The 26,366-nt window shown below is 33.6% G+C and overlaps 2 protein-coding genes across 3 annotated transcripts; both read left to right on the top strand.

Moving 5' to 3' along the window:
- The first annotated feature begins 468 nt into the window (after positions 1-468).
- On the top strand, positions 469-7,821 carry LOC113689021 (uncharacterized). Its single transcript, XM_027206853.2, has 5 exons — positions 469-841; positions 1,187-1,263; positions 3,703-3,803; positions 4,538-4,661; positions 7,393-7,821. Exons 1-5 carry the CDS (start codon positions 679-681, stop codon positions 7,612-7,614), a joined length of 687 nt encoding a protein of 228 aa, XP_027062654.1. The 5' UTR covers positions 469-678; the 3' UTR covers positions 7,615-7,821.
- An 8,060-nt stretch (positions 7,822-15,881) lies between these two features.
- Positions 15,882-23,023, top strand: LOC113689714 (uncharacterized). 2 transcript variants are annotated; one of them, XM_027207454.2, is made up of 9 exons: positions 15,882-16,108; positions 17,245-17,360; positions 17,581-17,669; positions 17,785-17,923; positions 21,599-21,673; positions 21,866-21,987; positions 22,121-22,196; positions 22,342-22,401; positions 22,635-23,023. In XM_027207454.2, the coding sequence occupies exons 2-9, from the start codon at positions 17,247-17,249 to the stop codon at positions 22,761-22,763; spliced, it is 804 nt and encodes a 267-aa protein (XP_027063255.1). In that variant the 5' UTR covers positions 15,882-16,108; positions 17,245-17,246; the 3' UTR covers positions 22,764-23,023. The 2 variants fall into 2 exon arrangements, with proteins under 2 accessions (XP_027063255.1, XP_027063256.1); XM_027207455.2 differs by having other exon boundaries at positions 15,968-16,108; positions 17,198-17,360.
- The last annotated feature ends 3,343 nt before the right edge of the window (positions 23,024-26,366 follow it).

The raw sequence follows: 26,366 nt of genomic DNA, 5'->3' as shown, positions 1-26,366 counted from the left end.
CAAATCTTTTGCTTTTGGTCTACTAATATTTCTTTGGATTGTGATTTTTTTCAAAAAAATTTTATATTTTCTGTGAACATATTTTTTGATCATCTTTTTATTTCACATGCATCAAATCGTTATAGTATATTTTTCTATAAAAACTCTTAAAAATAACAATTCAAACGAATAACTGAATTGTGCTCAATTATGAGCATATGGGGCTACGGGCCATTAAGCACATATCTAGCTGAACAAAATTTTAGTCAAAGAATCAGCCGACAAGTCAAAAATGTTTGGTAGGCTGTAACAATATTGTCAATTTGACGTACTGAGGTTTCAGTCACATTGAATTGTTCTGGTAGGAAGAAATTACTCTCAAGCAAAGAATTTTGAGCACACCATAGCTATAGTTAGTCCTATACTATTTATGGGAACACCAATTCAAAAAACTATTAAGGTTGAATATCTCAAAAGATCCAATCAAGAGGTAGTTAGATCAAATGGTCGAGTCACTTGTAACCAAGTTTCAAACTAATAAACAATAATTGCTTCAATTATTTCTTTCATTCTTTTTCCCCTAATGTTGAGGCAGTAGAGAATTTTTCTCAAATTCTGCTCAGGCTCACAAAAGTCAAAGCCCCCCAAAACATCTTATCCTTTTCACATGTGGTAGTGGTCTAACCCTCATTTGTATTTATGTTCAACATTCCTGGATGTCCAAGAAACCTGCAGAATATGGAGATGTGTAATAGAACGGGCGTCAGGAAGTATAAGAAATCGGCTTTTCCGCGTCTCCGGTGGACGCAGGAGCTTCATGAGCACTTCATTGAAGCTGTAGAACACCTTGGTGGAAAGCACAGTAAGTTCCAGATACTGGAAATTAGTTAGCTATATTGAGAAAAACCATTTTCATTTTATATTTTTTACTTAAATGTTATGTTTCATAAAGAAGGACAAGTAGTATGGCAAGAATATTAATCTACAATCTGAGTATTTTCTTGTTGAGTGGATCAAAATTTGAAAACAAGACTAACCATTCTGCTTTGCATCAAATCATCTAGCTAATGCTATGTAAGAGTTTGTTGTAGGTTTGACTTCATATATTTTTCTCAAACGTAGTAATATATTAAGGTTATGTGAATAAATACATTGCTTGGTGTAGTAGTATATGTTCAATATGTGATTGAACCAGTAAAATTTTCAGAAGCAACGCCAAAGGGAATCGTGCAAATGATGGGTGTAAGCGGACTTCAGATGTCTCATGTCAAAAGTCATCTGCAGGTACAACAATCAATCAAGCCAATCTTTTTCTTTTTCTTCAAATTTCTCTTCATTTTGATACTGTGGCTTTGGTTAACATGTGCTCTTTTGTAACTAAAACTTGAACAAGAAGAAGAAATAGATCAATTTGGAGAGAATTTAGTAAACTTCCTTTTTTTTTCCTTTTCGGGGACTTAGTTTACTGACATGATTAAGATATTTATTGACATAATAAGACCAAACTTCGTAATATATAGCTGATATTTTCCATTTCTAATTTAGAAGTTTTGATGTATATTCAAGCTTTAGTAATTTACTTGTTTAGGTTATGGTGTAATCATTTAGTAGTATCTCCTCTTAGTAGTTTCATATTCACTAAGTTTTGTGTTTAGTATATAAGGTGTTTAAAATATTGTATTCATTTGAGAAGAGTGAGAGAAAAAATTAGGATAGACAACCAAATGCCTTGGGTATTGGAAAGACAATATTGTTTAAAATTTGGGCCGGTCTCAAAATCAATGTGCTTCGCATTTTTATATATGTCAAATACTCTCTACTGCATTCTGCTAATAAAATCAGAAAAAATGAAGATCAGTATTATGGGGTCGAAGAATGCATCAGGATAATACTATGTATACACAGACTTCTGGACTCTTATGTATTTCCTGAAGTCCCGAAAGAAAGAGATTATGGACAGAATGAAGAGAAACAGAAAAAGGAAGTAGACGTTTAGCAGCTCTTGGCATTAAATTGAAAGTCCAAGTTAATGTTGGAGAAATTCAGCTGGCGAAAATGGGTTTCAATTAATAATGAAAGGCATAAGCAGCAGAAACAAAAGTTTTTTAAGTTCTCCAAAAAAAAAAAATGCAGGGGCAATAGTTTCATTATTCTTCACAAAAATTTTGAAGTTTAAAAAGCATGCAATGCATGAGTATCTTCGCAATACAAAACAACGGCACCAATGCGCAATAATTGCGACCCCACAACTTTTGGAAGCTATATTGCAGAAGCAAAAATCTGCAATAATGATAGAATACTGGAGGAAGAAGAATTGCCTGGTGGACTCCGGGAGAATCCACTTGCTTTCAGCTGAAAAAGATCAAAACGGGGTTAAATCCCCCGGAATGGGTTCCGACGACCAAGTTAGAGTCCGGTGTATAAAAATGAGGGGCAGAGGGTGAGAGAGTCTTGTATCCATAAATGTATAAAACTATCAGAAGCCCGCCAAAAGATCTGTTCAAGTTGGCTGAAGCTAATATTTACACCTGCCTCGTGGCCGGTGGATTAGGCAAGAAATTCTGTTTGCTATAAGAATTGCATCCTGGCCTTCGACCTCGAGGTCGAGGTCGTATGGAGAGGTGTTGGAACCTGTCCAGCATCTGCATTTTTACCTTGGTGACTCACTGACCACTTTTTACCTCCGACACCTCTTGTACATGTGCCAGTTGAGATGTTGAGGAAACGACACCTATCCTTTCATCATTTTTAGACGGAATCAGGCCTAGCTCCTCAGTAACTAGCTAACTGTTTGATTGTTTTGTTGCTTTATTCCATACGTCCTTTTTCGCTTTCTTTCTATCCCTTATTTTCTTTTCTGGCAGCTTGCACATAAGCATACATGTCCTAGACACTTTTAGATTGAAAATTGGTTCACTTGATCTATATCTGGAGTTAGATCAATCACAATCACAACTCAGTTGACAAATTTTACCTTGAATTAACTACCTCCCGGTAGTTTAATCTATATGCTAGCTAGCATGGCTTCAAATCCTGTAAACACCAAATCTGGTAGTTTAATCCGTGCTGTGATCCTTGGGGCGGGCTCTCACAGCCTGGGAGGAGTAGTCTGGCCGGTTCAGGTGATTCTGCCTAGGTCAAAATACCTCCCAGTCGACCAAAAAAAAAAGAGTAAGCAGTAAGGTTTCCACTTTATCAATATTTATAATTATTTGCTGTTGATATTTGACATCGTTTTGGTCTTCTTTGGCCTCAAATAGAAACATAAATGAAAGCAGAGAAGAATTGGGTACCCAAATATCTAACTACTATTTGGGAGTAGACAATCTGATACTAGCATATTAACTCGTCCACTTTTAGAACATTACCATGTGAACCAAGGTGCCTCCTCTCATATGTATTTCATTTCATTAATTTAACTTTTTGGTAATCTCATGAAAAACTGATGAATTATTATCTACAAGATTAATGCAGCAAATTAGTATTCAGGTTAATGCCATAGACATTTCGCAAAGAAAATGTTAATGCTAAAAAGACTGAATTCTCTTCCTATAGTAAAATATATTATGGCATGCATAATTGGCATGAGCCTGTTTGAGCAAAAAAAAAATTGCAAAACAGTGTTGCTGCCAGAGATCATTTAAAGAAAAAACGAAGAAAAGGGAAAAAGGTTATATGCATGATTAATCCAATCTGAATTAAAATTCAATCATGGCTTTTCAGATGTATAGAAATATGAAGAAGAGGGCCACTATTAACCTAGTGGTACCTATGAAGCTGCATGAGGAGGAGACCCAAGATGCTGTAGTTTGGTCCCTTACCAGGTAGGCACCGCCAAGTTAATTCATCTTCAAGGTGATAATCAGTGATAGCCTTTTTCATTTGCATGTACGTGATATGCAAGGCAAACAACTTTTCTATAGTTTTCCCTTTTAATTAAAGCTTCACATCTGTTATATATAGTTTTATATATATATATATATATATATATATATATATTCTTGATTGGTAGATTTTTTTCTGTATGCATCATTACAACGTTGCATGATCTCTTCATAATATTAGATATTTTCTTTTTTAATGCTTGAACTTAAACTATATGGAAAGGGAACATTTTGATTATAGCAAGGAAACTGATTTCTGTACCAAAGATTTCAAAACTTTTAGATACTATACCATACGGTAGGGTTTTATGTTGATCAAAACCCTACTATTTCCAATTTTCATACATGTATGTTGATCAAAATCGGACATGGCTATTTCAATGGACATGCTATGCTGACAATTATTTTAAATTTTACAAGAATACATCAAATGAGAGTTGTGCAAAGGAAAAATGTACAAAAATAGTTAATTCTAGGCAAAGGTCGTACTAAAAGGAAAAAACACTCGATCGAAGGAGTGCATAAATGATAATGTACATGTTCTTCTTTAGTTTTTTGTTTTTCCTTTCTAATTATGAGGTCCAGAGGAAGTAGGGTTTTCTCTTTTTTTTTTTTTCGTTGGGTTGCATAACACATAGTTGTAGGGTCTGCTCAAATTCTTCTTGCTTTTGTAGGAAAGTTCGCAAAGACCAAGAAGGACCACCAAAAGAAAGGAAGGAACCCGAAAGCTCGATCACTTGCAAAAGCAGAGGGGAAAACGAAACTATTAATCAAAGGGATCCTTTACTCAATTTCCAGGTAACTTCTATTCGTAGTGTTAAATTCTACTCCTACAGTAACATAATCAATGTGCATATAATAAAAAGGACTAATTCCATTATATACCCTACAAATTTATATCAATTCTCACATTGCATATATGATTTGGACTTTAGAAACTATAAAATTCTTTTATTTGTCCCACTTTGTTCCAATAGTTACTAGTGTTGAGAAAATTTGATGAAAAGCAGTAGCTTAGCGTCACATTTATTCTCTGCACCCTCAGACTTTACATAAATACTCATATTGAACCTCAAATTCCGATTTTGAGATACTTTTTCCCAAAGCTGCAAAATGTTTTATCTATTTCACCTTAGTTGTTACACTTCCAAAAATGTTACTTGAATCATAGGCACTCAACAGCTAAAAAAAAAAAAAAAAATCGTAGGCAGTTGAGTGTCAAATATTTGGAATTCAATGACACCAATCATAAATTTTCATCGCGTTGTTCGTTTGATGATATTAAGATTGTATAAGGCAGCTTTTGGATTGAGAGATTTGACGAAAGATTTAAAATTCTCGCAAATTCCTCTAGTTTCTTAAATTACTTAGGAGGTGTTTGAATTTGTAAATCATCAACTATTGTACTATTTAAAAGGTATTTTGATAATTGGTGAATTACAAATTTAAATATCTCTTACATGATTCCAACAACTGGAGCGATTTAGATAGATTTCAAATCTTTCATCAAATTCATCAATCTAAAAGAAACTTTAGAGTATTTTGGATGAACTACGGCCTACAAAATAAAATAAAATAAGTACTTATAATATATTAGAAATTAAGAAAAGGGAATTAATATAGAAAAAATAATAAGAAGAAAGTGCTTATTTTCTGCCCACGAATGCGGTTGATGTTCTATTGGGCTAAACTATGTGGTAAGTAGCACAACAAGAAGCTAGCAATCCATAGTCATTGGATAAAATAGGTGCATGCTTTTCAGCCCACACAATTAACTCCCCTTCTAATATAAGGAAGATGACAATTTAATGTGTGAATAACTTTTTCAAAAATCAAGTGACATTTGTTAAACAATTTATAAGGGAATATGTTGGGCTAAGTTTTGTTGGCAATTGTTTGGTTAGATACTCATTTTGATGTGTAAATGCAAATTTTGCTTTTAGCAGAATACCATTGCTAATGTTTAGTAGTATCATACTCAGATACGCATGACTTAATCAGTTTGGTAATAGCATCACCGATAGGACTAAAATAGGTTAATTAATCAAGCATTCTAGAGTGTAACATTAGGGCCAGGCTGAAGCTCTGGGTGTAGTTTGGGAATCAATTGAAAATTAAGGGAACTAATTGAGCAAAATGTGAATTGCAGTACTTGTTCTTCTTCAACTTTTCTAAGCTCTGTTAATTAACTATGGGACCAAAGTAAGATAGATAAAAGAATTTTGTGGTGCAAAATTTTTAAGATTAAACTTGGGTAATCTGGTCCTACATAAAACAAATATGTATATGAATACCCGTTCCCTAAGATTACTTGAAATATAAAATAAGTTACATTCCCTTTTACCTCCGTACGTTTGTTTCTAATATCAATTTTTAACAACATAAAAACTACACACGTCTTTTATGTGCTAGGTGCTATAGGACCTTCTCATCCTAAATATGCAACAGATCTTTTGTCCCGCTCTCTATCCTACTTTTTATTATATTACTACTTCTCCTTTATAAATATCATATTTTAATTCTTTTTTTTCTTACTATCAAATAACTATTAACACAATAAAAAATAAATACGGCAGTTTCAAAAAAGTAATATATAATAGAAAATCAAAAAATATGGTAGAAAATTCATTAAAAAAATCCCATTCTTTTGTGTATTTTGATTATTTGAATTTGTTAAATTTTGTGTATTGCTTAGCTAATAGTTATTGGATCTAAAGAAGCAAAAAAGAATTAAAATATGATATTTATGGAGGAGAAATAGTAATATAATAAAAATGGGACAGAAGATGTTGCGCCATAAAAGCTAACTCAAAGAGTGAGACTTTCCTTCACACTTACAACCAAGCACTCAACTCAACAATCTCCTCCTCACACATCAAACCCTAAGTTGAATTACGTTATAACTAGACTCTGATACCAATGTTGGATGATATTGAGCCTTCTCACTCTAAAGCCAGTTCAAGGGGTGAGAATGTTCCTCACACTTATAATCAAGCACCCTGCTCCTTCCATAATTGATGTAAGATAAACTCAACATTATGCAACTAGAATTGTGAAACTTCATTGGTAAGTGGTAACTACTAAATTGTCATACTATTCTTAATACAATAATGATGTGAGGTAAGTGTGTCTATATATATATATATATATACACACACGTGTATGTTTGCCATTTTGACATGATCTCAATAAATAAGCTTACGTGTACTTGGAGGGCATAGCAGAAACTTAAAGAGCGAGAGTTTGTATCAAAAAGGGGGTCAAGTTTTTGTTTTGAATAAAAAAAGGGGTAAAGTTTCAACAATCACGGGATATAATTTGCATTATGTGTTTTAAAATGTTTTTTAGATAGCAAATTATTTGCACATATTTATCTATTTGTATCATAAATATATTTTTTAGCCAACTTTTTTTATTTTACATGTATTACATAAAAAAAATGCTATAATATTTTTTTCAAAATATTATCCCAACTGATCTCCTATCCAAACACATACAAATTAACTTGAGTTTTAATGACATTTTGCAGGTCATACAAGGTGATACAAGTTGTTTCTATGCGTCAAAAGAAAGTGAGAATGGAATTTTTGACTTTTTACAATCCATTGCTGAATGCGGAAAAAAGGGGAACTTGTGGTCCTCTAGTAATCGTCTAATCTCGCAGTCCAGTGCCTCGAGCGACTCTTTGGACCTTCTTCAGCAGTCTAGCAAGGACAGTCATGTTAACTTGGACTTGACTATCTCGTCATGATTCACAGAGTAGTATGTCAAAGGAGTAGTTTGATCATTGTCAATGTTTTGGATTTATTTTATTTACACTAACCGTGTATACATTAGCAGGTCTGAATGCATTACAAATATGTAAAATTTAAATTTAAATTTAAATTTTACATATATGCGATGCATATAGACTTGATAGTATATATAGTAAATGTAGAAAAGTTTTGTCCTAGCAGCACATGGTAACAAAATTTATATCGATAACACAATTTTGAACAAAAATTTAGAAAATTTCTACGCATAGTTTGAAAGGTATGAAATCCTGTAATATAGTGTACGCATGCAAATTTTTTCTAAAATAAAAAAAGAAAAAAATAAGAAAAAATGCCTTTCAAATTCCAAAGTATCCAACACATAAATTCCATTATCAATGTTCTTCTTGGTAGTTTGCCGGTTCACCATAAACCTATCTTGCTCTTTACTTTTCATTCACTTCTTCTGCTTGCTAAACTGTTTGGTGATGACTCTCAATGCCAATGATTCTTGTTTTCTTTTGTGCCTAATTTTCGCCTATCTGTTGGTCCATTTCAGATGCTGTTGTTTGGCTTATGACAATTTTATGACTAATAGTCTTATATATTTGTGGGTCCAAAGTTGATGGAATGGGATTTAAGGTTTCAGCTCTTTGTCTCTTGGTTCATGAATCCTTCATAATTTATTTCTCTTGGTGTAGATTTTGATCTTGATTTAAGTGCAGAGATAAAAGAGGAGTCACTGCACATTTAAGATCATTTCGAGATTCTACATCCATTATCGGCAAAATCTTAGGTTAGAATCATTGGTCCATGTGAAAAACCAAGTTATAGAATTTTGCCCCGTTTGGATTGCAATTTTTCTGAGAAAAATTGTTACGTTTTATGTGAACGCATTTTCCTATCACATTTTTTCCTCACATATATCAAATCGCTATAGTAATTTTTCTGCAAAAAATCCAAAAAAATATAATTTAAATGGGGATTTTCCTGAATTTCGCCATGACCATTGATGGCACTTTTGCTAAACTTGACTAAAAGTTTGGCCAAACTTTAGGGAAGGTGATCCTAGTTCCAAATCCAACCCAAGTCCCCAACCAATCAGCTGATTGGTCTTATTGGTTTGATCTCTCAGTTTTTTAAGGAATTGACTATACAGAAAAAATGCAAAAAAACATGTGAAAATGATGTAAAATGCAAACGCATGAAAAGCACATAAATCCAAACTTGAAAATTGAAAGCAAAGTTTTGTTATGATAGTTTGTGCCCGCATATGATGGGTAGAGTAGGTCTGCAGTCCAACGGTCATTTAACATATGATTCAATTATTAGTAGCTTAGCTTTGCCGTCCATGTGATCATTCAGGGCTAGTCTGTCAGTTTATTTAGGCTCTTCATAGTACACATGTTTGGTCCAAGTGGGTTGGATTTGCTTTTCTATGGCCCAAGTTTACGCGTATAATTAAAAAAAAAAAAAAAAGCTTCTGAATATTGTGCACTATTAAAATACTTTTACTTTTCACAAAATCTTATAAAATACATAATAAATTTTTAGCATATTATAGTTCCCCAATTATACTTCAATTTTTTTTAAAAAAATATAAAAATATGTGTAACTATAATAAAATATCTTTCTAGTTATATATAAAATTGCACCTATGTATATAGTAGTTTCAATATATTTACACATGTAAATATAATAAGGCGATAAAGTTTTAATAACTTTTATATTTGATACACGAGAATAAAAGTTCGTATTATTCACCTACAGATTTATATGCATAATTTTGCCAAACTTGCAATTTTATACCAAACTTTTAATCACAGTTTTGAAGTCGGAATGCATAATCATATGTACTACTGCATTGTATGTATTAAGAGAGATTATATATGAAGGTTTGAGAAATCAAAAAATTGAGTTGCCTTGTGAGAAGTCCAATGTTCATTTCTTTCTTTTTCTAGATTGTATGGCCTGATTTATTTCTTTGTTTTCCGGAGCCCAAATTTCTTCCTCTCGTAGATTTTATGTATTTCTTGATACCTTTTTTTTTTTATCACTTGTCATCATCTACATCTACACCTACTCATAGTTCTAATCTAGGTTATACTAGGGGATAACCCAACAAGATCACAGAAAACTGACGGGGACTAAATCACTATCGGATCATCTGCACCCACATGAATCTTAAGCAAAAGTCATATTAAGTGGCAACTTTTTGATGGGAAGTAAGAGTTGAACCCTTGACCTCCCACCCTACACTATAGGTGGTGGCCAACTCCTAGTTGTGTTTCTTGATACCTATATGGATCAATTCCTGCACCAAATAAAAACTTGGAAGTGCATATTTCCATGGAAAAATTCAGTTCAACAATTAATTACCACATTTATGTGAGAAAAGGATGGATCTCAGATTAGTCAATTTCACACTGACTTCTTTCCAGTTTCCAGATGTCTTTTTCCATTTCCTCCACTTACGTTAATTTCAACATTTTCTTTGTACTTGGTAACTGTTGATGGAGACGTGCATGGGGCATGGGGGAGCTCTCCAGCCCTAGAAGAAAAAATTAGCACCAAATTGCTTTTCATTATACTAATCCATTGAAAATTCTTTGACAAATTTACAACATTAATCATGAATGTGTAAACAATTTATGAGCTTTTGTTTAACGTAGGTAAACTAAACTGTATTATTGTCTTTCCTTTCCAAAATAGTCCTCCACATTTGCAATTTAAACTGTTTTAGCCATCAAATTCCAAAAGTGTTGCATTTAGGTCCTAAACCATACTTCTAGTTTAATTTCATTGTCCTAAATTTGGCCTAATGCTGAATTGGATTCGTAATATGCCTCTGTCCCATAGATTCTTTTAGAGTAAAAGTTGAGTTAATTGGTGTTTATTTAGAAAAAAAACAACAAAGGTTTTAGTTTTTCTGATAATGTTTGATGAAATTTTGGACCAAAATTGCATGTTATGCCAAAATTTGGGTTTGGCAGTCGATTGGTTGGTTGAAACCATTAGGTATAGGTAGTGTGTTGGTTAGGTCTTGTGAGAAAACTGTTGAACTCCAATTAATTTTATTTTTCTACTGTATTGGTTACCTATCAGGAATTGTTTACAATTTTGTTGAGGTTATTTCATTCATAGACTAAGTTCATCGATCCTTGATTATATAACACAAATATTTTCAATAGATTAATTGATAAATTCTACACAAGGATATTTCGTACGGTTAATTAGGTTTTTTTTTTTTTCAAATAGGCATTATTTGTTCTTTTCAAACTGTTTTCGTCGGACAATTCTGAACCGTACAGTTATCTTATCCCTTGTTTTCTACAAAAATATTTGCCAAAAATCCAAGTCCAAAATGGACTTTCATGCTAAAGAATCTACTGGACTTTCTATGGATATGATCTCTCATCTTCGCTTAAAGATGTAGACCGTTTGGATTGTATTTTTGGGGAGTTTTTATGGAAACATTACCATAACACTTGTTTAGCGTGTCATGTATATGAGGTAAAAATGGTGATTAAAAATTGTGTAGAAGGAATATTCATGAAAAACATAAAAAAAAAAAGCAGTATTTGGCCCTGTTTAGTCTACTATTTCTCTCTGTCTCTTTATATATATATATATATATATATATATATATGTATGTATGTATGTATGTATACACACCAGTTGTATGCATGCGAATTCTTTAGACTCTTTTGGGACAAATTAGTGTTATGACTCAATTATAATGGTAAGAAGAACATAGTCTGAGAATACATTCAACTGCTACAAGAAGCAGAATCCCATATTTACTTCAGTTCTTCTCCCATTTCGACTACTATTGATCACAAGCAACGGTCAGTCTTTAGCCCTGCAGACCAATGACACCCCAGGCAACCCTACCACCAGCATTGCCTGTGGTTTTGCTGAGTTCATGAGTCTCATATTGGTCAAGATCAAAAGAACTTATTTTGGTGAGTCGCACATTTAGAGTCAAAAGAACCGTTGGGAGCATCAACCAAACTTATTTTGGAATCGTTTAATCATTTTTTTATAGTAAACACTCGCATCAGAGACGACGGACATGGGGCACCCAAAATAGTGTTACACTTTTTAAAAAATAGTAGTGTAACATTTTATTACTATTCATACGAGTCCTACACATAATATGTGTCGATTATAAAATTGTATAAGTAGTTCACATTGAATTATAAGGCGTTCAAAAAGTATTTATACTCCCTCTGTCCTATTTTGATAGTTTTGATTTTTTTTTTCACACAGTTTAAGAAAAAGTAATTAACTTTGTTGGAAAAGTAAATTTAGATTGCTATTTTTCTAAAATACCCTCACATTAAATATGGTACAACTTTATGGGAACTTGAATTGGTGATAAAAAAAGAATTAACTCTCATTAAATGGGTTTGGTTTATAGTAACAATTACTTACATTGAATAAAGGTATTTTAGAAAAATTAAAATACAATTACATTTTTCAATTAGAAAGTGAACTATAATTTGGAATAGATGAAAAAGAAATACAAAACTATCAAAGTGGGATGGAAGGAGTATACTCCCTCCGTCCCATTTTGTTAGTCTTGATTTTTTTTTTCACACAGATTAAGAAAGTGTAATTAATTTGGTTGGAAACATAAATTTAGATTAATAATTTTCTAAAATAACCTTATGCTAATCACGAAGAGTGCCAATTAATATCAGTTACAGCTAATAGGTTAGTATTGGAAAAGTTCAATGTATTCAATGTAGTGGGTTAGTATTTAATAACAATGTATTAATAACAAAATATTTAATAAGGGTATTTTAGATAATTTGAAAGATTACTACATTTTTTAATGGAAAAGTGGACTACAATTTGAGACAGACGAAGAAGGAAAATAAGATTATTAAAGTGGGACGGAAAGAGTATTATTTTGAACGATTATTAATAACGACTGTCCGTGCCTCGTGTTCAGCATCTCATATGAGCAGTTTAGCGTGAAAGCGGACCTACTATACGGGGAAAATTAAAATCGCAACCGGCAGAGCATTGAAGACAATTCCAAAAAAGGATGCTTCGTATGGGAAATTGGGGCCCAAAATTAACACGGACGGGACACAACCAAAAGAATCATATGAGAAGGAACGTTCTCGTTTTTTTTCTCTTTCGAGAGTGGAACGTTCTCGTACACCTGAATCCTGAAACAATCCATTATTGTGGGTGATGAATTCATTTATGGCGCCATGATGAGTTTTCTGTGCAGGTGTAGCAAGGACCCACAACAAAAGCAATGTAAATTTCAATAAGGGACCACAAATTGCAATGTATTGTTGAAAACAACCATATGCCCATCTAGGAATTGTGGGCATTTTTTAGGTATGCAGTAAAAGTAACAAGTAACTGGAAAGTGGACCAAGTAATTTAAATAGGGTGGGAAGGCTAGGAAAATTTGCCAATATGATATACTGTTTAAAGTTTAGTCGATTCATGTGGATTTGTGCAAATGAACAATAATCAAATCGAGTCGAAATTGGAAATGATTTATGTAAAATTGAAACATGTTTAGAATGCTAGACATAAACTACAACAATTGAACATTTTAAAGATAGAAAATTTTGCATAGTTTTGAAGATCGACCAATGACTCACTTGTAGTCATGCCTAAGATTATAGGTGTCAATGCTAACTCAATTGAAGTGGATTCACTTGAGTCCACAAGTAAATGGGATATGTGTGCAATAAATTTTTTTAATTAGATCTAAATGAGTGACTCAATTAAATACATTTAATTAGTGAGTGAAGCTAAATCATCTATTTAGACTCATTCAAAACTAGAGTGTAGATTCAAACTCCTTTAGTAGGACTTGAGTAGGTAAATTTGAATTTCCCAACCATCCAATAAATATTTGTTAAAGTTCTCTGGATATATTTACTTGTTATTTTCCTTTTTGTTTATTGTTTGCCTTTTCGTTCTTCCTCCCTCCTTTCGAAATTCAAGCAAACCCTTCAAGTCTTTTGTTTATTGATTTCTTACATTAATGCTTAAATATTTTCAAATTTAGTAATATGATATTATTTGAACCTCGCCATGATCGCCATTTTTTTTGTTATATAAAGTTTTAATTGGGTTTTCCTTTTCATTTTTATTTGGATAAAAAAATTCCTTTACTAACTTGATATGTATTTAGTTTTTTTTTTTATTACATCCTTGTTTGGACAGCAATTTTCTAAAGAAAAATTGCTACGTTTTCCGTGAACACATTTTCCAATCACCTTTTTACCTCACATATATCAAATCGTTACAGCAATTTTTCAACAAAAAATCTAAAAAAATGCAATCCAACTGTTATTTGTTATTAAACAACATGTGTAAAAGAATTTTAATAAATTTTTTAAATGATCATAAATGCGTAATTAGATGATCTACACCCATATAAGACCATACCCATTTATTACCTGTATATTTTGATCAATTTATTAAACAGGTATATTGGGTTGGCATAATTATGTCAATTACTCTCATTTTGACAACTCTACATGATAAAGATGGTGGATTGCAAGTATGAAGTACCTAAAAATTATAAGTGAGCATTTAAACTATGAAAGTTCAGTGTTTGCTATGCTTGCATATACATGCATCTAAACTTGTATACATTTACATATACATCAATTATGTAATAGAATACCACAATACAAAAAGAAATGGTAAATTAGCCAAACAAAATTATAGAAACATGAAGAAACAAGATATGTATGCCCTTGTTATGAAATTTGGATGCGTTTGGGCTATCAAAAGAGAAATAGCTTAAGATTAAAAACCTCTAGCAAAATTGAAATTTGAAATCATGATATACTTGTCCCCAAAATTGAACTTGTAACTGCCATAACCTCAAGTGCTTAATCAAATTGAAATAGGGTGTTAATTACACACATGTGGTTACGTGAGTAATTAAACTTTAGTATCATGATTTTTTTTGTTTTCCATTTTAACCAAGCTATGTGAATCCATTTCGATGAGATCAATCAATCATCCTATATATATATATATGTGTGTGTGTGTGTGCGCACATGCGCGCGCTTCAAATTTGAGATATTAGGGATTATATTTGCTTTGACCTAAATTTCGGAGAATAAAATCACTCTTCTACCAAATTTTGGGGATCAAAATTGTATTTTTTTTTCCAAAAATAAAGTAAAGGTGTGTTTATCCAAAAAAAAGTCAAAAAGGGGGTTAAGTGCCAATTAGAAAAGTTTATAAGGTAAAATGCAAAATAAAGTAAAGGTGCGTTTATCCAAAAAATCAGAAAGGGGGTTAAGTGCCTATTAGAAAAGTTTAGAAGGTAAAATGCAATTGGGGACTAAGTTCAAGGAGTTGATATTTGTATACATAGGGGTGGGCAAAATTATTCGCTAACCCGAAAACCCGTCACATCCGATCCGATCCGATCCGAAAATTAGGATATCCGATTTTTATTATTTGATCGAGTCAAAAGAGGGTCGGGTATCCGCTAAGATGCGGGGCGGGTTAGGGTCACATAATTAAAAACCCGCGGATACCCGATCCGCCCCGCATATGTATATATATATTTTTTTTATTTTTATTTTTATTTTTATACACACACTATACAATAATAAGTTAGAACTAAATAAATAATTTTATTGAATAAATTGCATTACAAAATATGAGAGACTATAGTTTATTTACAAGATTCATTTGTAAAGGTCATGATCTTATATTTTATAGAAAAATGTTTAGTTAATGTGGAATATATATATTAAAAATTGTGCTACTTATTTCAAACTTTTATTGATTTTGAATTCTTTTAATTTTTTTCCTTTATCTTATATTCTCTTCATATGCTTGTTTCTTGGTGGGAAAACTTTTTTTAGAAAAAAAAAATTATTAAATCTTAGATGAATGTGTAAAATATAAAATTAAATTGGTATAAATCATTTTTTTTAAAAATTTTAAATGATAAACGGGGCGGGACGGGTACCCGCTGATCTGACCCTATCTCAGCGGGTACCTGATAACGGGTACTCGCTGATATTCGGGGCGGGTAAGGGTCAGAAAATGGCTGACCCGCAAGGTGTGGGTCGGATCAGTCAAATGGTGAATGGAGCGGGTACCCGACCAGCGCCCATTCCTATGTATACATTAGGTTCATCTACCACCCAAAATAGCCGAATGGGTCCCATGCTGAGTTGTTAAACTTCTACTCGTTCTCTGCACCTCTGAAAAAAACCTCTCTTTACACTTTAGAAACGTGCATGAGCAATTTAGGAGATAATTCTAGAAAAACAAATCTCGAGTTGGAAGAGCAGTTGGACCAATGCCAATTCTTGGTTCTCCAGACTCTTTTCCGTATGAACAAGTACTTGTAAAACAACACTTATTCTTGTATACTAAGACTAACTTGACTTGAATTCAATTATTTTTCGTGCGAGTTTTGCTTTCCCTCTTCCACAATCCTTCTGTTCAAAAGGACAATCAATCCTTCTGTTCAAGGTAATACAGGACAACCCCATTTTGTATTTAATGATTATCTGTATTTTCTTCCAATTTTTCAGTTGGGATTGTCTTGCCTGAGCAGAGATATTTTTTTATGGGTATTTTTTTTGTTGAATTCTTCTTGGGCTTTCTGATATTCTTTGAGAAAAATACATATATGGCTTTTTTTTGGGATTTTTTGGGTGGGGGGGGGAACTAAATTTTTTAGTTGGTGTTGAAGATTGGTTGTTGATTGCAAAGTTGATATTTGATTTTAAGTATATTGATTATAATTGAAGATGAATACGGAACACTGCAGGGCTGAAGAGAAAGGGAAAAGAAGTCTTTTTATGTTACTCTTTTTTGGGTTTTGTTTTAAATTGCGAATTTGTTTAAGTTTAGCATTCTGAAGTTATTGTTGTTACTCTTTTATGTTGGCTGGAATTTTTTATGTCAAAAGAATGTGCTGAGGATTGAATTTAATTGGAGCTGATTGTTCGTAATATGCTGTTGAGGTTATGACTGTTGGATTAGAATCATGTTTAGTTATGGATGCTGAAATTTGGTTTCGCGGAACAATATTTGATGTTGTCGATGAGAAAATTCTGAAAAAAGTCTTCTTTTTAAAAAAATTTATTTGGGTTTAATCTATTGGAAAGTCAGCTGATGATGTTTTTATTAGCTTGACCATGTTCATTGTTGGCCTTCAATTTCAAAAAATAAGTAGTTGTAATTGTCCAGAATATCCTGCTCAAGGTGATCGTGAATTTTGTAGCCTCCTGCTAGCAATATGCAGCTCAAGTTGACTGTGATTTCTGTAGTCTACTGATAAAAAAAATGCAATCTTTAAGTGCTCTTTCACATTTATTATGTTGCAAGAATTTTTAGATGAAAAAACATGGAGTACCTTTTATGTCAGATGATGTAGTTGTCTTTTGTTAGATTTGGGATTGAATGCTCAGAAGTTAGGAAGTTTGAAACTCAGCAGAGATTGTTTTCCCTGTTTCTGTCATTGTTGTTTTATCTCTGAAGGAATTACTATCACATTTCTGTTAGCCATAAGATGGAAAAAGAAATGCACTTAATTGTCTGAAATTCTGAACCCAGATACTGAGCAATTGTCTGAGGAAATAATTGTGACTGTGCAATTGCAGAGATGGCGATCAAGTCCTACGCAACCCAAGCTGAGCTACTTCTGCGGAACTATATGCATGCAGATTCTTATGCCCTGTGCACATCTATTATTGGCAGCATTTGTGCTTGCAAGATGGTACGAACACTTCTTGCCTTTCTCAACTTCACTTTCAGCATATTGTTTGCTTTCTTGTGTACATTTGTGGTGGATTGTCATATTGAGCTGTCTAAAATCAGAATATAGTACTGGTTTTGGGGAGCATGTTCATCCTGGCAAGAAGTTTCCTTTTTGTTGTTCCATTTTAGGTTGTTTACATTTGTTTTTCTTGATTTTGGATTTGTTCTATGTTGTTCAGGTTTATGATCTCAGCCAGGTCATTAGTGCAGCTTACTTGAAGAGCTATTCTAGACTTTCGAAACTTAAAAAGATTGAGTGGAACAACCGGTAAGTAGATATATTCCTTGACATTATTCCATTTCCCATCAAGGTTTTCCGTCTTGTTCAATTACAGTGATCTTCCTTTCTGTTGTATCCTTATATGTGCCTATCTATGATGCAGTGCCATATCAACCTTCCATGCTATATTCATCACAACCATGTCACTTTACTTTGTATTCTGGTCAGATCTGTACTCCGATGATCGTTTTGCTCCTGCTATTACTCTTCGACATTCAAAATTGTCTACATTTCCTTTGGGTGTAAGTTTTTTCCTTTTCGTTTGTATGTTTCTGACTTCCATGCTAGACCACTACTGCCACAACTTCCCACGTTCACCCATTCCCTCTGCCTTCCCACCCGCTGCCCTGAAAAATGAATAAATAATAAATTAAAAATAAATACAACAATCGGTTATTGGAGTTTATGTGCATTTTGACTTGGTTGGGAATACATGGAATGATAATTTTTGAGTTACAAAATTTTTGGCCCCTATAACTTATGCACAAATTAGTACCATATTGCTGTGGGAGTTCAAGAAAGTATTCTGTGATTACTGCATTAATGTAAACTAGTCTTAGCTCACACAAGGAAATGTAGACTTGTTTATTTCACATATGAATTCCAAATGTAGTTGATTGTTTTTATGCTGTTACTCGTTGAACTGAATTTGATTCTTGATGCCAGTAAAGCATCCATGGGAAAGTGCAAGTGCATGTTGATTTTAGCATATTGTTTGTGAACAGTGCAAGTGCATGCTTAACAATAGGCAGAATTATAAAGCATTTTAGTACAGAACAATGTGGGAAAGGTTCAAACAACTAGTAGAATTTCAATAACTATGTTGAAAATAATATTTTAAAATGACAGTGAAAGAGTACTACTAATCTCTGTTTTTCTACTTCTTTCACATAGTTGAAAAAAAAAAGAAAGAAAATTGAATTTGGATAGAGTATTATTTGGAATAATTACTGTAGCACTTTTTGTGATGTGATGTATGTGAGATAAAAAGATAATTGGGAATATAAAAAGGTGAGTTGGGAAATGTGTTTATGATGCAAGCGAAATATTATTTGAGATATTTGTGTTATCCAAACACTCCCATTAATGTTCCCAAACAGTTTATCAATGGGATTCATTTGAAGAGGTCAAGCAATGGGAGAAGGATTTTGTGAGCCCATTTTTTGAAGAAATGTTTTTTGTTCCACTTCTCAGTCAGTTACCTGTGCTGTGAAATCTCTTAAAGTAGATTGCATTTGAAGCTGTACATTTTGAACTAATAATTTACCTCAATTGAGCTACTTGAGAGAGAGTTATTTAGGATGCCATCGAGTATTTCCATAGTATAGGTTATTATGGTTGTCTCAAATGATACTCTTTGTCTCATATAAGATTCTTACAGATCGACTGATCTTAGAACTGACAGAAGTGGATAAATTCTGGATAAAATATTTACTAGATCCCCACAATCCTGACTTTGTACTTAGCTCTATTCTGAAAACACTCTAAATTAGTAATATTTCCCATGTTTTTATTGAAGGCCAACAGGAAAGCAAAGTCATAGTGATAAGGGCTGTCTATTAAGGGTAGTCTATTAAGGGTAGGCCAAGGTGGTGGATGGGGAAATGCTCACATGGAAAAAAAAATGCTGTTAAATGTAAGACAACCCAAGGGTCAATGTTACCTGAAGTACATCTATGGATGTTGGTGTATAAACACATTGATGTCAGTTAAACATGCACACAAAGTTAAAATATTTCTGTTTCGTTAGGGTTCATGTCTGTGAACTACCTCCTATCTTTTAGGCACGTTACATGGTTTTTTCCCTTTGCTTTCCTGGAAGAGAGGGAAGGGGGTTTCTTTAATTCTCACACTCAGAATATGGTTGAACTTGCATTCTATTTTGTGAAGTGCACGACATTGAATGTATATCAAGCTTAGAATGCTGATATCTATTGGTAATTTAAGGAAAAGAAAAAAGAGAAACCCAGCTTGGATTTAAGCATGAGACTCCCTGCGCCCTAGGATAACAAATTACCCTGTTATCATGAACCAGCCCATCTGTATTGACTATGCATATTTTGAGCAAAGCAAACAATCGTAGTCCTTTCCAATTGTTGCCAAAAAAAGGGATATTTCTTTTCAATTTGAACCATTTTGTGCTATCTAATGTGGTCTAGCTTTAGCTGCCAAGGCCTCTTATGGTGAGGTGTATGAGAGGAATTTTTTTTTTAAATAAATATAATCCTGGCGGTGTTTGTTATAGCATTCAGTCAACTGCAAGAAACTCTCTTCAAGCACATCTCTCATTGTCTAGCAGTAAAACATATGTTGCATGTAAAACCTGACAAACCAACTTTAGGTTTAACAAATATTGGATGACAATTTTCCTTGTTAATCTATACATTGTCTGAGTTTGTGGCAGTGCACCAGAATGACAAATTTTAGGAGGTAGTATCTGACAGCTAGAGAGTTGAGATGCATGTTCAGCATATTCACATGCCTGTGTCAGAGTTTTGTGGCAGTGTCACAAATATCAGATTTTAGGAGATCAAATGTACAACTTGCAAGTGACTAAACTTTAGCTCTGTGGAGGTGACAAGATAGCAAACTGGTAGAATGTTTGTATCCACGAGCTGAATAGTGGCAGTTGGGCACTTTTCATTGCTGGGGAAACTATGGATTTCAAATTGGATAATTTTGTATATTGACCAGTAGATTTTTGACATGGCTGAAAGTACATTCAAGACCTTTGACATTTAGCTGTTTTGGGCATCTTATGGAAATTTCTTTTTCCATATGGAATTTGGATTTCCAATTAAACTAATTTTTGGGCATCTTTAAAGGAATTTAACAGTTCTAGGTGAGATGCCCACATAAGATTGCTTCTGCAGTCTTGATTGATTGCTTGTTCTACCATGTCTTGTTGCTTATGACTCATATATTGCTTAACATAGTGAAATATGGTAAAGGTAGCTAGATATTCCATAAGGATACTTGACTTGGGCCAATTATAAGCCTAAAGCGGTGCATCATCTGCCTTGATGGGGTAAGTATCCACAATACATAAGCTGCAGGAGCAGAGCATTCTCCCTTGACTCAATCTTGAATTGAATTTTGCTGTTTAATCTTATAGACTTGAGAAAAGCTATGACATTGGCCTCTCAAAACCAAACGTGGGGTTTTTGTGCACTTTCTGGCCTTTTAAGACAATATAGTCCTTGGGCTTCAGTTCACTGGCCCAATTACGGACCTTGTCATGGCTTAGTAGTGCACTTTAACCTCTCTGGAAAGTGATCGGATGAAAATTTGATCTGATGAAATACTCAATCGGGAGATTAGCTATGTTGCAGAGATTGAGATGCGAGTATGTTGCAGAGATTGAGGTGAAAGTGTATGTCTAGGTTTTAGATTTGTTGATATTGTAATATCTAGGGATGAGGACAGTGCCTGGAATTCAGACCTTGGTATGTGATACTCTGGACATGTGAGAATTACCCTAAGAATTTATTAGCAAATTTTTGGCAATCACGTGCTGGTATGTGGCATTTTTTTTCCCTCTGAATTTTAAGTTTTACTGTTGAAACAGTGGGATGTGAGGCGTTTGTAGAGTCGCTTGTAATGTAAATTGATGACAATTCTTGGGGAGCCTGAAAACATCTTATTGGAATCTAATGAGCTAATGGCAATAAAATTTTGCTTTTTTTTTTTGTTTTTTTAAATGTAAATGAAGATGCTCGTGTACTTCCCGATGGATGCCTGTATCATCAAGGGAAAGAGAAACGAAACTTTGCCAAGAGTTGGAACCATTTTACAGTGTTTTCAATCACAAATTTTGCTGCATTTCTATATAGTTTTTCCGTGCTTCCTTAAGTTCTAATGGTTTGCGCATATGTTGTCAAATATTGTCTTCACACATGCCATTGTCTTTTTTACAGGTTTCTATTGGTTATTTCCTTAGCGATCTGGGAATGATCATTTGGTTATATCCTTCTCTCGGTGGTTTGGAGTATGTAAGTGTATTTCCTTTTGATGCAAATGCAATTGTTTGCTGATACTACAGTTTGTTTCTTGCGATCTTGTAAAAGCATAAGTTCGGTAGTTGAACTTCGGATAATAAAATTTTGTCACCTGAAAGTTGCATTAAGAAAAGTTCTTAGGTGGTGATTTAGCCAGTCATTGACATATTCCTGATGCTGTTTCAGGTGGCTCATCATCTTCTTTCCATGTTATCTGTGATCTACGCAATGGTGACCGGTGAAGGACAGATTTATACATATATGGTCTTAATTTCCGAGGCAACAACCCCTTCCATCAATTTAAGATGGTACTGTTACGTTTGATTCTTGATACTCTGGAAACAGCATGAAGCACTGTCTTACTAGTTTTTAATGAAGAACCCTGATCTGTTTCATTATTTATTTATTATTTATTTATTTTTTGTGTGTTACCTTGAGAAGGTATCTCGATGCAGCTGGAATGAAGACATCTAGGGCATATCTCATCAATGGGGTTGTGATGTTTTTGGCTTGGGTGGTGAGTAAAACAATAGACGTTATTGGACAGTTGAATATTATTCCTTTTTTACTCCTTACATGATTTAAGACGAGATTCGAACTCTGTATTTGATGTATTTTGTTTTATACTTTCCTACTTGACGGTCCTCGGTAACTCTCTGCAGGTTGCTAGAATGTTGCTGTTTTTGTACTTGTTTTATCACATATGGGTGCATTATGACAAGGTAATAGCAACAAACCATGGAGTTTGACCTTTGTAATTAGATCATCATGGGACGTGATCTCAGAAAATGCAAGTTTCTGTTTTCTTAATGTAGTCTTTACTCTCACTGTTGACAAATCGCTGTTATCTGCCAACTGTTGGGTTGCATTTGTTGGCCATTTGTTCAAAATAACATTTAAACGAAGTTCTACGTCTACAAATGTGGATGACATGGTGTCTTTTGTCTTGCAACAGGTGATGCAGATGCAGACATTTGGACATTGCTTGGTTCTTGGGGTTCCATCAGTCCTTATCGTCTTGAATTCGGTATGGTTTTGGAAGATTTTAATGGGATTGAAGAAGACATTGGCAAAGAGGCATTAGAAGTCCCTGTTCAATAATTATGTCAAGGCACTAATCTATTTTTTTGTTTTTTTGTTGTTTTTGTACATTGACCTGTATATTCTCTCTTTTCAACTTTCTATCCGATCAAGGAGAGGAGGACATTGAAAAATGGACTGCGGATTCCCTGGTTTACTACCAAGGGAAATTCTGTTTTGAGAAATCGAACAAGTTCATGTATAGTATATATTCCTGTTAAATTAAGAGCTGCAATAATATTGCGATCATTAGCTTTCTAGTTATTATGGAGTGTATTTCAAGATTTGCATCTGAATGGGATTAACTTTGCAACTGGAAAACTAGATGCAATATTTGGTAGGCACGTTGGATGTTTCGAAAAATTTGAGTTGACTGTTCATTTTGGAGCAACAAGCTTTTGTTTTCTTGATGTTGTCTGGTTCCTCTTTGTTCAAGGGGAGAGAGAGAGAGTGAGAGGGGTGAACATCTATTGAGTTTCCTCAAGTCAAAAGGGTTGGGATTATTGCAGGATGATTTGCCTGAATGTACTAGATAAACCACCTCCCTCTGGAGATGGTAAGGACCAAAATCTGAATTGGAAAAGTGAGGAGCGATTTGGCGAGCTTCGAAGCTGCAACTTTGGTCTCCATTTAAAACGCAAAATTTCGGTTCCCTCTCCCCTGAGGAATATGTTGAGAAGTTTAGAAGTTTTTATTTATTTATTTATTAGTTTTTATCAAAGTCAAGTTTTTAGAAGTTGTGTTATCTAGGAGTCTGTGTTTTATTTGGTAATTTTATTTAATAATTTCTTATAAAAGTGATTTCTTATTTTACAAATCTCAGTAAATTATAAATAGGCTGTGAGTGGAAGTATTTTTCTTAAGAGAGTCCAGTAGTGTTTGAAAGGTTTTATTATAGTGTGACTTTCTTTCATGGCTTGAAATTTCAATAATAGTGCAAATTATTTATGTTTTTCTCTCCCATAGTGATTATTTTATTCATTCAATTTTGTAACCTCACACACATTAATTATTATTAGAACACTGAATTTGGGTTGTAGAATTGGTATCACGAGACCATGAGAATAGGTCTGGACATTTTCGCTGTCAGAAAATTAGAGCGCAAGGTTTGCAAGAAAATACTCAGTTGATCGAATTAAATCACAACATTAGTCCTGAACTATCTAGTTGATGAAGATTAGACCATAAAATTGGTTCAAAAATTATCAGATTGTTGTGGGTGCTATGACAGAGATCAAAGAAGAATTCTATTGAATTTGTTGATTGCTGTGGACTGTCAGGTTGAGGAATTTGATTGGTTAATAAGACAGAGTGATTAGGAAAACTTGATAGAAGAGGGAGAAAAAATTTGTTCAGGAATATGAATTGGTAACTATGTTAAAAAGAAAAGAAACTAGAAGAAAGAGATTGGGAAAATTTTTTGTATTGTTCTCTCTCTTAAAGTTATAATGGTACAATGCCCATATGCTCATATATATATATATATATATATATATATTTATTTATTTATTTATTTATAGGCTTACAACAGGATAGTAATTATTCTACCAGCTAACAACCACCTAATTGATAATAATTATCCTAATCAAATACATAATTGATACACATTTAAATTTAAACAATATAATTACAATTATCACCTACCACCTACCATCTACAACTTATTCCAACACTTCCCCTCAAATTGGTGCATCGATATCGTACATGTCCAACTTGTCAAGCGAGTTGTAGAAGTTCCTAGTCGACGCAGTTTTTGTGAGTATGTCAGCCAACTGATCTTCAGACTTCATAAATGAGAATCGTATCACCTTATCTTCGAAATTCTATTTGATAAAGTGTCGAACCACTTCAATGTACTTAGTACGGTCATGCTGGACTAGATTATGGCTGATGTCGATGGCAGCTTTATTATTATAGAACATGTTCATTTTTTATTTTGGAGCAAAGCCGATCTCGGTCATTACTCTCTTAACCTATAACAGTTCGCACACATCCTTTGCCATCCCTATGAATTCTGCTTCTACACTAGACAAAGACAACACCTTTTTATCTCTTTACTCTGCATGATCACATTACCACTGACAAAGGTGAAGTAGTTTGAAATTGATTTTTGATTGACAATGTCTCCTACCCAATCAGCGTTAGGATAACCATCAATATTGAGATAGTTGTTCTTGAAAAATTGGAGACCTTTTCTAGAAGAATCCTTTTAAATATTGAACGATCCGCATCACAACTTTCACATGCCATTTATTGGCTGAATGTATGAATCGGCTGACCATACTAATGGCAAAGGCAATATCGGGGTAAGTATGGGGCATGTAGATCAACTTACGACTAACCTCTAATATCTTTCTCTGTCGGTTGGTTTATAATCCAAATACTCTCCAAGTTTATGATTCTGTATAATCGGCTTGCCAGTAGATTTACAATCTAGTAACTTTACTTCTACTAAGAGATCAAAAACATACTTCCACTGAAAAAGGACGATGCTTTCTGCCGATCTTGCCACTTCAATTCCAAAAAAATATTTGAGATTCCCCAAGTTTTCATTTCAAATTCAACTATCTATTGATCTTGTAGCTTAGATATCTCTTCTTTATCATTACCTATGATAATCATGTCATCGACATAGATTATCAAAGCTGTTGCCCCACCAAGTCAATACTTCAAGAATAGAGTGTGGTTGCCGTTACTTTGCTGAAAACTATATTTCTTTATTACTAAAGTAAATTGACCACACCAAATACATGGTGATTGTTTAACTCGATACAAATACTTTTTGCAAGTGGCAGGCATCATTTGTCTCTAATGTTGTAGAATATCAAGATGGAATATTCTTGTATACCTTTTCCTCAAGGTCACCATACAAAAAAGCATTTTTTTTTACATCAAATTGATACAGCGACCAATCTAAATTGGCTGCTAGTGAGAGAGCAGAACTCTGACCATATCCAATTTTGCCACTAGTGAGAATGTCTCTTGATAATTGGTGCCATAGGTCTGGGTACACCCCTCAACTATAAGCCGGGTTTTATATCAGCCTTATACTTAATTGTGTAAACTCATTTGCATCCTACAGTTTTCTTTCCTTTTGATAGTAAGACTAATGTCCATGTGTCATTTTTCTACAATGCTAACATCTCATCTTTTATAGCTTGACTCCAATTTGGATCTATGAGAGCTGCATGCATGTCATTTGGAATATCGACTGATGACACATTATATACAAAGGCCTCCAGCGACTCTGATAATCAGTGGATTGAAACATAATTTGTAATAGGGCATTTGGATTGTTTTGCATAGGCTTCTGAAGAATATCGATTTGATGGCTTGCTACGATTGAACCTGTTAGGTAACACATATCAACCTTACAGGTGCCAAGTCTGTGCGATAATAATAAAAAAACCTAACTACCACCAAAAGCAGTCAATAATCAATTTCAAGTACTGGAGTAGGGATTCTAGATGTGCAATGGGTTACTTGATTCACCCTGGTTTCGAAGAGTTTGCTTAATCCAATATACCAGAATTAATTAACTGATAAAATTTACTAACTAGTAGACAGTGACAAGCAGGGTCGTCTCCTCAGGGATTGGGGAAAAGTT

The sequence above is a fragment of the Coffea arabica genome, chromosome 5c, assembly GCF_036785885.1.
Source record: "Coffea arabica cultivar ET-39 chromosome 5c, Coffea Arabica ET-39 HiFi, whole genome shotgun sequence".
Classification (NCBI taxonomy): domain Eukaryota; kingdom Viridiplantae; phylum Streptophyta; class Magnoliopsida; order Gentianales; family Rubiaceae; genus Coffea; species Coffea arabica.
This window is presented reverse-complemented; position numbering and strand designations above follow the sequence as displayed.

Bases quoted from the DNA above. Each gene is read 5' to 3' on its own strand.
- LOC113689021 (XM_027206853.2), top strand. From the start codon at position 679: ATGTTCAACATTCCTGGATGTCCAAGAAACCTGCAGAATATGGAGATG. The intron at 842-1,186 runs GTAAGTTCCAGA...TAAAATTTTCAG, and splicing joins ACACCTTGGTGGAAAGCACA to AAGCAACGCCAAAGGGAATC. The intron at 4,662-7,392 runs GTAACTTCTATT...GACATTTTGCAG, and splicing joins ATCCTTTACTCAATTTCCAG to GTCATACAAGGTGATACAAG.
- LOC113689714 (XM_027207454.2), top strand. From the start codon at position 17,247: ATGGCGATCAAGTCCTACGCAACCCAAGCTGAGCTACTTCTGCGGAAC. The intron at 21,988-22,120 runs GTACTGTTACGT...TACCTTGAGAAG, and splicing joins CCTTCCATCAATTTAAGATG to GTATCTCGATGCAGCTGGAA. The intron at 22,402-22,634 runs GTAATAGCAACA...GTCTTGCAACAG, and splicing joins TATGGGTGCATTATGACAAG to GTGATGCAGATGCAGACATT.